General features: G+C 38.1%; 1 protein-coding gene across 3 annotated transcripts in view; it reads right to left on the bottom strand.

The window, feature by feature from the left end:
* Window positions 1-383: 383 nt before the first annotated feature.
* Window positions 384-14,253, bottom strand: part of ZNF217 (zinc finger protein 217) — a 28,642-nt gene continuing 14,772 nt past the window's right edge. For all 3 annotated transcript variants that reach the window (XM_063350060.1, XM_063350061.1, XM_063350062.1), the window contains exons 2-6: window positions 12,458-14,229; window positions 10,133-10,258; window positions 7,645-9,237; window positions 3,759-3,887; window positions 384-2,495 (exon numbers count right to left, since the gene is read on the bottom strand). In XM_063350060.1, coding sequence (XP_063206130.1) covers window positions 3,778-3,887; window positions 7,645-9,237; window positions 10,133-10,258; window positions 12,458-13,856 — 3,228 coding nt within the window. In that variant the 5' untranslated portion in view covers window positions 13,857-14,229 and the 3' untranslated portion in view covers window positions 384-2,495; window positions 3,759-3,777. The remainder of the gene's footprint in view (window positions 2,496-3,758; window positions 3,888-7,644; window positions 9,238-10,132; window positions 10,259-12,457; window positions 14,230-14,253) is intronic.

Genomic DNA, 14,253 nt, shown 5'->3' with positions numbered 1-14,253 from the left:
CCAGTTTAAGCCCATACAAATTCTGAAGCCTCGCCAAAAAAAAAAAAAATCCCATGATCCCCTCATTATCTTATTACCACAAAGAATGCACACAATAACTCAATTTCCTTTCTTGAAGGAAAATAACTGCAAGAGAAGAAACAAAAGGTTTCTTCATGATTTTAAGTTTTCCTCCTAAACCTCACAGACAGATTTTCTGGGAAGTGACTCAGTATTTTCACACAAGGAACTGCACGGGGCATGAATCTGAGTTTGGTTATTGGTAGATTCTCCTTCTCCCCTCCCCCAGCCCTGCGAGTGCGACAAAAGGTCGAGTGAACACAAAATTCCAGGCAACTGATTTTAAGCTTTAAAAGCAAGACGCAGAAACCAGTTTTGCAAAACACCAAGTCTATATTTACATCCACATGTAATAATATACTCAACTAAAGTGAAATATATCATAAATTAAATGAGTAATGTGTGCCTACTGCTTGACGACTTCCGGTTTCAACAATTAAAATAAACCAAAATGGAATGAAATAAATACATAAACAAACAAAAAAAAAAATCAACAATTTGTACCTCTATATATGCACTGTTATTTCCAAAGAAACATATAAAACCAGTAGTATCCCAATAGTTAATACTGATGGGCAAAGTGTATTCTGAAGTACAGGGCTGTGCTGCCATGAAATAGAGTCTTCATGTCCATCTTTCAATTCCAACCCCAAGATACCTACGAAAAAAAGCCTTGAGGGAAACTGTACCAGCACGAAGGGAGATTAAAAACAAACAAATCTTAGGTCTGTTTGCTGAAATATCTTAAAAACCAGCCCTGTACATTTTAATCACAGAACCCCATAAGGAACACAGATGATAGTTACAGCATGCACTCTATAAGACTCATTGAAAGATCACGCAAAAAAATAGATTAACCATTTTCCAAGTGAATTCATCTTCAAAAAATAGGCTATAAAAGTGCAAAACTAGGAAAACAAAAATCTAGATTATGTACATATGGCTCAGCTTATGAACAGGAAAAAAGGTAAATAGTGTACAATTTCCTGATACACAGCACTTCAATACATCGCCAGTTTACAGAGACATTAAAAATAGGTCCCATATACAGGAACTAAGACATACAACTGGAACATCTCAAGTTGCATAATGAAAAAACAAGAGTTTCTAGGTTTTGCTATTTTACATTTGCTGTACGAGGGAAGAGAGCAAAATGAACAGTGCAAAATTTTTAATTTTTTGTTTTACTAAAAATATATGGAAGTCAAAGCCAGGTACAGAAGAAATTAACTCTTAACTACAGGCTTTATGAGAAGCAACTAGGAATGCAAGTCCAAATATGCAACAATTCTGCTTTACTGGCTGGTAACTGGCCATCTTCCCTTTAGAAAAATTAAACTGCATGTGCATTAGAAAAAACTCTTGTTGTCTTCACAAAAAAATAAAAGGAGATACTCTCCCATTTACAGGTTATTTCTCACTTATTTCAAACACCCAGTAGATGCTAAAACTCGACATCAAGAAGCTTCCAAGCACAGTCAAGCAGGCTACACCATAGCCACATCCCTTTTGAAGTCTGTAGATCCCATACTCATATTGCAAGTCTGTTTGTTTGTGACTTTACAGTTTGGACAAAGGTGCAAAGTAGTTTTCCTCTAAAAGTAACTGTACTGAGTTTAGTACAAAACTAAACATTCAGATTAGTATCGTCTCTCATGCAAGTCCTAGGTATTTTCTGCTGTGAAAGTTTGTATGGTGGTAGAGATGTTTGTTTAAGAGACTTCTCTGAAGAACAGCAACCAATGCCAAGAGAAGAATCCAACCGTATTTCAGAACGCCACACCGAAATCCAAATGTCAAGTATTGCTTCATCCTTTGCGTTTAAAAATATGCTGGAAACAACCCCAGGGAAATAGAGCGCTCCAACACATTATGGTCCTAACACACACAAGGCGGATCAGCATAATGTCAGCACCGTTGCTTCGATGTTCACAACATTTATAAACTGGACACTTTCAGACAGTTTATTTGGAAGCTGTTTTAAAAAACTAACATAGTTCAACAGAAAAAAAAACAGATGAGAAACTTTCAACTTTATGAAAAAGGAGCATTAAGCCAACAGGATTTCAACTTCAGTATCTACAGTTTACCTGAGGTGCAATGAATATATATTCTTTCAAAGAGAAACTCTTCAGCAGCGCTCAAGTATGTAAAAATATAATTCCTACCTAATATTTGGTCAATTAATTCTAATGAAAAATACTCAAAAGTCAATGTCAAGATATACATTCTCCACACACCTTCATAACTCAATTGTTTAGACTACTTTTTATGGCTATTTGGTACAAAATGTTAACAGAACCAATATTATAAAACTGTAGTGTTTTTATATACAGTACAATCACAGCTTAGTTCAGTAGCTTTCACCATTCATTTTTCCTCAAGGGATGAACTGCAGGCATAACTCCATAAAACATGCACTTGTGTCCTTAGACCTAGGGGGAAAAAAGAAAATAGCTTTGTGATATGTAACTCTAAAATAGTACAACACTTTTTGTTTGTTTGTTTGAGGAGTATCTTTAAAACATAAAGGGAATTTGTTCTGCACCCTTGCATGTGTATTTAGAAATTGCTATTGCTGTATAAGGTCTGTGTCTTCTATTTGCCAAATAAAAGCTGGCAATCAAGTCTAGTTTTGAAGATACTCAAGCCCCAAGCAGAAATACAGGCAGGAAATTGAATTAGCTTAAAAAAGAAGAACTAGACAAAAATATGCTTATTAGGGGGACAATAAAAGCAGTAAGATTAGAAGAATATCTAGAAATAAAGCAAAGTATTTTAAAAGCTGTCAACTAGACATCAGATAGCTCTTGTCCCCAGATATGTAAAGTCTTTCCATAAAATAGTACATGCTGGTACAGGTGCTATAGCATTCAGGGCGTATCTCCTTAAATTTGAATGAGGAAAATTATCTGTAGCTCTGGGTTTGAAAAAAGCATACAGATAGATTTATTTATAGTCTTACAGAGTACTTATCTCCTTAGCAGCTAAGGATATTGCTAACACAGTGGGGTTAAGTTCTGAGATACAGCTACAGAACTGAACACCAGGCTAATTCTTTTCACTTGACCTGTTTCCCTAAGAGGCACCCACCCCTCAGTCAAACAAAGGAAAAACTATATGGAACAACCTCGCCAGTACACAAAGATAAACTGTCAAGGAACTAGCAGGAAATCCTTACTTCCCTATGAAATAATCCACCAAGAGTCTTGTTGTTTGAGGCAATCCTCACAATGTTCAGAAGTTGCAAGATGAGTAATGTCTACATTTTCAGGAAGGACTAACCAACATAACCTCTCATAGGAGCCATGAGCTGTGATACTAGGCACCTCATCTCATCTCTACTTCTCTGCACAACATATCCCCACCCCCATGTACTGACTGAAGGGGGAAGCCCTTTTGTTGAACACTTCCCACTGGTATTTTAACTAATTAATATATTTATCTCTTGTTAGCCCTTCCATTTCTTTTAGAAAAGGAGTACCTATGTACTTTTTATGCAAGCCATTACCGCTATTCAAAATAACTAATGCTGCTACACCACTACCTGGTTCACTTCGTAAGAGATGGGGAGTTTGCATTTTCAGCTATTCTGGTTCAGACTTTCATAACCTCCCATCATAGGATGCAGCAACCTTTGATGTTATGAGTACATGATGCAACATTTAAGTAACAATTAGTTCAAAAGGTTTGTTTACCATTTCTTGAAGTAAACGATCAATTCTTCTTGTCACTTGGTCGAAAGTGTGCGTTACCAATGAAACTTTCGTAACTTCGCTTTTGTAGCACACTGCTAGATAAGTGTTGGTATGACACTGATCTCTTTCCTGACAAAAATAAGTTTAGAAGAGTTAGACTTATTTCCTGCTAATCGGAGTGTTCAGACTGTCAATTGTGAGCAAGTCTACGTCAGCATCCAGAACCCCAGAATGCCACAGATACTACCACAAATCATCTCGTGAGCAGAGGCCAAGACAAGATATCCCTAGGCCTGTTAAAAGACTTCATATAAATTCAGTACCCAGACCAAATACCAGAGGAATGACAAATATTACTTTAACAACTTTGTTCTAAGCTGTATATGTGTGATGTCCGTCTCTCCAGACTTTGCTCATTTTATTTGCAAGAAAGAAGTATCTTTGCTTAACTCATCACACAGCAGGCTTCACTTGTGCCGCAGTACCTTCTACAGCATGATGCCTACACTTTCCATATTTGTTTGAAAATTGAATTTTTGAATATGAGTATTGGAGAGGAAAAGCAGGTATACTACATTATTGCCGTCATAGATTATATGGCAATCGTGACACTTAAAAGAGTGTTAATACACATTTACTTGAAGACCTTTTTTAAGCAATTTTCAGTCTAGCGTACAGGTAATTTCATGTTTATCTGAGACCATTAATTCTGATTTATATATGTGAAATCAATGCCTGTTCCATATTAAGTCTTATTAGCTTAAGCAAGCAGTCAAAAACACGTCATAAAATCAAGGAAAAAAGTCAAGAATCATTACTCCCACAGGATACAAAAAGCCCAACTGCCATCCATATTCCATGAAAGCTTTAAATGCAGCATTAAAAAAACCTAGCAAGCTTTAATTAAATTAAAATGGCAAAGCTAAATTAATATTTCAACAGAATCTACGAAGCCATTGGAGTGTGTCATGAGCGATTGTCTTTAATTTGCAGCCTCTGCCAGATCAATCAGCCAACAGGTTATCCTTGATAGCACGTTGCCATTGCAAAGGCAACTAATTTGAAAATAACACAAACTGAGTGGTTTCAGAATGTTTCTGTCTCTTCAGGGCAACACAGAATGGCAGAGCTTACAAGCAATAACGGAAGGCATCATGCTTTAATCAAGTTTGCCAAGTGGAACATATTCTCATGACAACTTGATCCAGCATTTAACATGCGACATAACATGTTCATAGGACCTAAATAATGTTGCCACAAGGCACACGGACCCTTAAAAAAGGTTTTGACATCATGTTTTATACTATCACCAGAGTTCGATAAAAAGACTACAGAAACCTGCAGGTCTATACCTGCACTACTTTCCATATGATATCTTACAAAATACATCTCTGAGGAGTTGCAACTCTTAGACAAGCAGTTGTACTTCAGCTTTTTAAACAAAAAAAAGAATTTGCAGAAACTTTCACCTTCACTGTCTCCACCCACATTAAATCCCTAATACTGAGAAGTTTGCCTGCCCGCTACCCTCCACCTTCTCAAACAGCTACCAAGGTTTTGGTTGGGTACTTCCGAGCAGAAAACTAGGAAATTAGCCTTAAAAGCCTACATTTTATTGCACAGGGCTTTTATTGAAGTTGCTATGAAAACCCACAGAGGGGGTCTTGTTTCACAAGTCTTTCCAATGTAGGTAACAGTCATAAAAAAGTTACTTTTCTTGCCCTGAGACAGCACTGTGTAACAAACAATGAAATCTTTATTTCCATGACAACAATACCATCAAATTAGTTGCAGCCATACTTTTGAGAGCTCTAAATAACAAGAAACAGTATGAAGTTCTTGACTACAGGCTACTGTCTCCAGGCTTGTAGCAAAGAAGAGGAAGAAAAAGCCTACCACAGATTTTTCTGGCAGACAGGTGTTCTTCAAAAGAAGAACAAGGTGGATTCCAATGAAGTTGTCGTTTAAAAATAGTATTGCATCAACTGCTATTTCAATAGGCTAACCTCACCAAGACTACCGGCAAAAGAAAAGAATTTCCCTACCCCCAATGTACAGTAATGCTGTAAAGGAGCAAGACACTGCCCACGGTCTAGTCATGGGGGTACAGACTTCTCTTGTCTAGCTGGTTAAAGCTGCAAGACTTTAACTTTCCCCTTCCTGTTCTAATTAAAATATATAGATTTTTATACAACATCTAGAGCATTCCCTCAAAATCATGAATGTTCTGTCTGCTCAACAGATAGTAGTGTCATGAAGCACAAGTCCTTGGTCAATGCAAATTAACAGTCCTTAATTTCAGTCAGATCCTCCACCAAATGTTGAGATCACACATGAAGCTCTTAGCTGCTATCAACCATTAATTAAAAGAAAAAATTTTAAAAAAAGCCTTGCAGAACACTGTAAATTTCACAACTGCATGAATGACTTCTGTGCTCAGAAGAAACCTTGTATGTATTTCCTTCTCTCAGATCACTAGGATCAGTAGTAGAATCAAAAGACAGCAATAATATTTGTCCTTCTGCCTGTCCCTCTGCATTCTATGCATAACCTAGTGCCCATTTTACATTCCTCATAGCAATTCATGGTACACAGACAACACTCCTCATGAAACTAAGAATTAACTCCATTTCACAACCACTTCAGTGAGTCAACTGTGATGCTGGCTTTTCCTTTATCCACTCTCTACCCAGACTGGAAACAGAACTGTAACGCTTTCCTTCATCCTTCCATAACCCACTAGCAAGCCTGAATATTTATGATGCCCACAACTTTAAAACAAGCAAACAAAAACAAGAACACAGTGAATACATTTTTTGCCACATAACTAAATGCAGATTTAGTATTTTGCAGTTCACTCTGACCTAAGGTAACACACCCCGGCTTGTTATGAACCCTGACTACTTCAGAAGAATAATCTTGCTGCTTCCAGAGAATGGGAATATTCAGAGTCTAAGAATTTAGCAGAGACTTTAAGACTACATAACACACGTACATTTCATTTTTATAATAGGGTCTTCATTTCAAAATTCAGAGCCCTGTATTTATAGCTAAGTCCATACTGACCTCAGCTCAGTCATAAATACCATCGTCTACAAATAGTCCGACAACTGCTTAAATATCACCTCGTACCTTTTAATCTTGGCCTCCTGCTAAGTTTTGAAAATGCTGACTAAGAACAAAACACAGAAAGCATGTATTTCATAAAAGTACCAAAGTTTTCCAACTACATCACAAAACATTTATCTCTGCTAGGCCCAGAATTTTCCAAAAAGCATTACTGCTTTGAGACACCATAATTAGAATAGCAGGAATACGTTGCCTTGATTTAACAAAGTATTCTGTTCCTACTAAAAACTAAACATTATAAAAACCCATTGAAGAACACAGTTATAATATTTAAATAATAGTTTTATGATTTTTAATACATCCTTTTCTGCAACTGAAGGGAAAAATTGTCCACGACAATTTGGGATTTTTTGGTAATAGGTTTTATTAATATTCCAGATGGAATATTCCAATATTCCAAGACTTCTTGTGTATTAAGCAGAAAGACTCATTCCATATCCTGTATTAGTTAACGTCTGGAGTGCTCTGATGAGCAAACAATACATGTTGGCTATCAGAGACCCATGGCAGGGGGGAGGAAGGAACTTGAGGAACTTTAAATCCCTCTTTAAAATTCAGACCTTCCATGCCTAATTCCCCAAGCCAGGAGTTTGCTGAACTTGGGTTTTTAATTCAAAATCCAAGCATCACTGGACTTGATGAAATGCTAAGTACAGCTTAATTTTCTCCGTTTCAAGGCGGGTATGCACTTATTTATATTTCATTCACCTTCCTTTGTAATGGTGCAAGACATTTAACTAGGAAGGAGATACAGTACCTTCTACTGTAGAGCTGGTTACTTGGCCATTGCTAGATCCACAAGAACCGTAAAGCGATCCAGAGCTATACGGCTCGTAAGGTTTGAGAACAGTCAATACATTGGGAGGATCAACATCATCTGAATTCAGAAGCCCTTGTTTGGTTGGCAAAACAGAGGATGCAGGTTTGGTGCGAGAACATTCCTGAGGTAGCAGATTTGCATATCTGTTTGCAACACGAGATCTGCTCATTTCATATCTTCTGTAATTAGCCATTGGAGAGTCAGTATGTTCAATAGCTAACAGATTAGGTTTCATTCGTTTAGCAGACGTTTCACCATAGTCTAGATTTACATTGCTCACAGACTTACTACAAAGATAGTCTCTTCCTCGATGACAAGACCAGGCAGATTCATTTAGGTGAGAATCGAGAGCCCCGTTCATACTGCTGCTTACTACACCAGATTGAGACACTGGGACACTTAGAGCTTTTACTTTAGATTCAGATCTTTTTACTCTGTCCAATACTGGAGAGATACTGGAACTGGAGTGCATTTCTTGCTGAGGTTGTCTATAGTTATTTGCCTGAGCTCCAATATTACTTTGCTGTTTATGAAACTTGAGGTTACTCGGGGCTGTGCTGCTTGAGTCAGTCACTGAAAAGAGAGGGGCTTTGTTCTGTGGAGGGTGACTTTGTTTAGCTTTTCCTGTTTGCAACAGTTTTTGCTGTGTAGATGGGGAAGCCTTACTTTTTTTTGAATTAAAAGACAGAGGAAGCACATCTTTACCAAGCAGAGCTGGAGGGCACCCAGTGCGTCTGGCTTTAGCTAGAGCCTTGCTTCTACAGCCATTTTTGTTAACGGTGTCAGGATTGTATTTGTGCATCAGCCTCTGGTGCATCATTAGGACTTCAGGGTAAAATGTTCTGTAAGTACAAAATGGACAGGTGCTGGATGCTAGTGGGCCTCTAGTTGAAATCACTGAACATTCTTGTGAAGTCCCAACAGATAAGTTCAAGGGCTTTTCTTGAGAGTCCACCATAGGCTTGTGTTTGTAGTTTTCAGTGCACTCTCGCACATCATTCACATTTTTTCCATCCTTTAAAGCACAAACATACTGGACGTCATCTCCCTCTGATGCCACAGAAGCCCCTCTCTCTCTTTTATGAGGAACACTGGGCTGAGCTTCCTTTGTTTCCTTCTCAGCCTTTAGTTTTTCCAGGTAAGAAGCGGACACATTCTCATGTATTTTATTTGAATTGTTACAAATGGAACCTTTGTTCAGTTCCCTAGAATTGTTTTTCATTTTCAAAAGGACTGTGCTGCCTATTGCATTGTTCAAGGACAGAACTTCCTTTTGCTGCTTGGTAGGTGGGCAGCCCCCAGCATCTTTGGCACAATCAAAAAGCCTCTTCGAATTTTTGGTTTCTTGAGCACCATCAGCAGCCAGCAAGAGCTCCGTCTCCTGACTCTGTAATGAAGCTTTGCTGTCACTTTTCACGTCTGCTGTGCTATCAGCTTGCTTGTCCTTGTGATGCCTCTCTAAATGATACCTCAGTGAAGTTTTCTGTGCTGCTGCGTACTCACAGAATTCACATTTGTATGGTTTTTCACCTGAAACACAGTTTTATCAGTAAATAAGTTTGATACAATTTGATTTGAAGTCTTGAATACAATTAAAGACAAGGGACTAACTAATGTAGGTTGCAAAACGGTAAAATAGATTTTTCTTTCCCCTTCCACATACTCATAACTCTCAAACTCATCTACGTCATTTAAACTACATTTTACTGCTTTTACTAACTACAGTGACATCTTCTGGCTACAAGAAGGTATTTTCCACACGTTGGCTATGTACAGAGATGGTAGCTGACAATATGTTTGGCAGAGATAAGCAAGAAGCATAGCCGTGGGTCAACTCCAACAATTTGTAGCCCTTGATCATACCACAAGTATGCTATTCAACAACACAAATGTTACAGTTCATCTATAAATAGCACTGTTTCAAAAGGAACAGGGACATACATTAACAGAAGTAGAAAGAGTTTGCCTGGCTGTGGAAAACAAAACGTTGAACTGAAAAATAAGACACAGCTTTTTCCCAGGTAGCAGCAAGTGGCAGACAGTCAGCTTAGTACTTGGGAAATGGACTATTTAAAAAACAAACAAACAACAAACAACCCACCTCAAAACAAAACAAAAACACAGCAAAAGACACCCACCAACTTTGTGCTAGGCTGCTAAAAGCAGAAAGAATTAAAGTTTTAAAATATATTGTATTCTTAACAGTAGGAGTGTGATTAGCCCTATTCAAAAAGATTTACACTTATGCAAGTAATTCCTTCTAAGAAATTTCAATTGGAATTGTATTTTTTTTAGCATTTGAGAACTTTGTTCTTAATAATAATACTTTTAAAGGCAACTTGTTTTTCTTGAGCAAAACCAAACATTCCATCCAACTGGATTCAGCAGACTTCCTTTCCCTCCCACAAAGGTGAAGCCCATTTACCTGTATGGGTTCTGAGATGAATATTGAGGTAATAATTTGAGCGAAAGTACTTTCCACAATAGCTGCATTCTCTGGAGGCTCCAAGGTTTTTAACTTTTGTTCTTTCCAAACCATCTTCATTTTTATCTTTGGGAGAAAACATAGCTATATTATGAAGAGCAAATGCAAACTTGGAGTCTCATTTAAAACTAGAAGTAACTACCTTAACTGTCTTTTAAGGAAAAACACAGAATGATAAACTGTTATCAACTCCTACAGTCTACCAGCATCTTTTGTTTTGTACTGCTGCACACTTAGCAATCAAAGGGCAAAAGAGTTAAAAAGGTTTCTGTCTGCATCAAGTAACACTGCGGTTAGCGACTGTAACAAAGAAGCCACAGAGAACAAACAAGATGCAAAACTAGTTCTCAAAGAAGTAAAAAAAGTTATCTTTACTGACCTACAGCAACTTGATGGAGAATGGCTCATCTCAAAAATTCATATAGGTTATAAACTGTATTCTTTTACTAAAGGGAGTGCTTGAATTAGTGAGCGTAATGATCCAGACTGTAAACCTGCTCCATGCACCACGGCAAAACACAGGAAGGCGTTTTGGGGAAGGAGGCAGGGAGGAAGATGCATTTTCTTATCAATTGTAATAATGTTATTACTATTTCTGTGCTAATCAACGGAGTGTCATGCCCATATAACAACATCCTTCGATTTAATGAGTAATCTTGTTTCAGTACAAGCATTAATACTTAAGCTTTGACAAATATGGGAGTAGGAAAGTGACAGGGGTTGCTGTTCTGTGAAACATGTATTCAAGGAACAAATTCACAGATTAAAAACTTCCTCTCCAGTGCAGGCAGCAGTAGTTACCACTGGAGGGCGGCAAGTACAGCATAATGTCTAACAAGAAAGGGGCGAAAGCTTACACACAACACACCGTTCAAATCAACATGATTTCTTTGTCAGGTTGAACTGAAAAAACATCAAGACAACTTCAGTAAAATATCCAAGTCAAAGCTGACTAGAAAGCTTCAGTGGGAAGAGAAGGAAGGAGACGTTTTGCTTGACTAAGATGTTAGATACATAATAGATAGCTTAAAAAGGTTCTCTGAAGTTCGTATGCGTTGGAAAGCTTCTATACTGGCAATGCTAAGTATGGCTAAACTATGGCTAAGCCAAGACATAGCTGTTTATAACAAACAGTGTCTCAATAAGCATGACTCAGCATCTCCCAATGAAAGCTGTTGTAGTTTAGGATAAGACACCGAGAAACAAAACAAGCAAGTTAACATTAGGTAATAATTCCATTCCTTTGTTACTGGAGGCAAAATAAAGGGCTGCACATTACCAGAAATGGAAAAGTCAGTTGCGTGTGCCAGGACATTCTGTACGTTGTGTCTTTTCTTAAGATTATGCAAGTGGCTGTTCTTTAAATGCAGACTCAAAGCATTTCACACACAAGAGTGCAGATTAGCCAGCAGACTTTTTGCTATTCCTTTTTGTCCCCAGACTTGCTATCTTTTTCAATTAAAGAACCATTCAGTATCACTTGTTTTTCTAAAGACACGGTGAGATGCAGAATTAATCCCGGGTAACCTGGAGCCCATCTACTCTGTCAAAGAGAACTGCCAGCAACCCTTCAAGGAAGAGGAGTTAAACATATACCACTCTTACATACACAATGTCCACATACACATGCGTGTGTGTCCTTAACACAACTAATTTTAAATTGCTGGTTCTGACATTCAGGCTTTCAAGTTACATACTGTTCAGAAGGAAACATACAACCTGCAGTTTGATAGAAAAAGTTCAGAGTTATTCTTTACTTCTCAGGATCTTAACTGCTGCTCAATAGCACCGGACGTTTTCTGTCCTTTTCACAAGATGCAGGAAAAGAGGGAAACTGCAATGATTTCTTCAGAAATACTATTTGTAAAAACATGTGCTGGACAAGAATGTGCAACACTCAAATCATCCAGTCAAACTAAGAATCTTGCAATTGCAGGTATGGGGGCTGTGAGGGGTGGTATAAGTAAACGGTGACTTTTCATAGACTGATTGTTATTAAAATTATTTCAATGATTCCAGTAACCCAAATCATAACTGCAAGAAGGCCCAATACCACAACTTCAAAGGTCTCAAAATGGTGGTGTCAGAACCTTTCTTTCCATTTTTCTCTTTTCCCCTTCCTCCACCACAACATTACATTACATACCTCTGGTGAAGTTTTGAAAAGATAACTGAGAAAGGCAAGATGCATTCTTTGGCTCTAAAGAGTTCCTAAACAATACAGTATCAGCAATTCCAAACTTACGTGCTCAAAATGCTACTCACCTAAATTAAGTGTTTCTGGAAGCCCATCCTCAGATCCATCTTCAGAGCCTCCTTCTATTCGTTCTCCTGCTCCATTTTCATCCAGACTTGCCATCATATCAGCACAATATGTCCTCGAAGCAGCTGAAGTCTCTCCATCAGTCCGCCTGTCTCTCTTATGTACTCTGGAATGAAGGACTAGCTGGTGGTATGTTCTGAAGGCTTTACCACACTCTGAACAGTGTGTTGGTTTCTCTTTGTTCTGAGACAATTTAGAATCCATCTCCATAGAAGGCACTTCACCACTGGGATGTTTCAATTTGTCTTGGGATAAGTTACCATTCCCTGTATAACTGCTGTTTTTATTTACCTTTGACTTCCCTGTAGTTTCAGTATGGCTACCTTTATTTGCATTCCAAATTTCACCGAGTTCTTCTTTATCAGAAGATGAATCATCATTGTCTGTACTTCCTTCTTGCCCTGGTTCTTTTATTTGGCCATGGCCAACTGCAACTTTACCTTTGGTAGCCAGCTGCCATGCTTGATATGTGTTGAAAGGATCTAGTTCAGCTATCCATTTCACAGGTTTTTGTGATTTGTCATTTTCTGGAACCAAGTTTGGTCTTAAGTTCAAGAATCGCAAAAATTCCTCTCTTTGAGACATTTCTTCTGCATTAGGTTCAGCAGTCACTTGGGGGCTTTCAGCACTGGGTACTGATTCTTTGGTGTGCACTTTACTGTGCTCAATTAGAGTCTCTTTATTGAGAAATAGGAAACCACAAACCATACAAATTTTGTAAGGTGACGTTACATTTTCAGTTACATGCTCCTGCACCACCTCATTTATTGTTATGGGGCTTTCAGAACCTTGTTGGTGCTTGTTTCTAGAACCAGGCTTTCCAGTATGTGTTCTCATGTGATTTTTGAGGAACCACGGCTCTTTAAATCTTCTTCCACATACATTACACCAATACATGAAAGAATCTTTATGCTTTTTCATGTGTGCCTCAACGTCAAAAGCCTCATCAAATGTTTGTCCACAAACTTCACAACTAAATTCTTCACTGTCCTTTTCATTGTTTGGTGAAGGCAGGTTTGTTCTTACTTGACATTTATCTAGAGGACTAAGATACTCTGCTTCAACACGCAGGACAGCTGGTTCACAAAGAGTGGGCCTATGCTGAGTTAAAACATGCTTACCGAGTTCTTCAGGATGTTTAAAAGTCTCGTCACAAAACATGCAGTCCAGAGGCATGCATCCCTCAGCTTGCATGAGAAACTTTTCTTGCAAGCTTTTGTAAGAAATTGTGTTTGTTCCTTTTATTGTCATTGAGGCATCATTATTCTCCATCTGTGCACCAACGGTACTGGCTATTCCATCCGGTCCATCCATGTATGCCAAGAGAGGCTGAGTTGGCATGTTTCCTACGTTCTGTTCCCTATTACGTGTTTTAATGTAAGGTTTCAGTTCTTTGGGGATGCTCACTGATCGCAATAAGGACACTTGTAAAGTACTCCAACATGTGCTTACAAGTCTGCTAAAAGAGCTCTGCCAGAAAAAAAAAAAGTTTTCCACAAGCAAAAAATTCTTTTTCACTTTTATCTGTGTTCACACATCACTGCAAGTGTATCCACCGGTTCTCTCAGTGACGGAATGAGGGTTTTTTTAACTATTTCTTCAAGTCTGTAGAAACAGTCAGTTGCACTTAGTTTTTTTGTAGAAACATTTCAAATAGTTGCATTGGGCAAAATACACTAAAGGACAAGTTCAGTGCCACAAAGAATTCCAGCGCCTGGAGAAGAGAGAAAATAGTCAG

This window comes from Chroicocephalus ridibundus, chromosome 12 (assembly GCF_963924245.1).
Source record: "Chroicocephalus ridibundus chromosome 12, bChrRid1.1, whole genome shotgun sequence".
Classification (NCBI taxonomy): Eukaryota; Metazoa; Chordata; class Aves; order Charadriiformes; family Laridae; genus Chroicocephalus; species Chroicocephalus ridibundus.
This window is presented reverse-complemented; position numbering and strand designations above follow the sequence as displayed.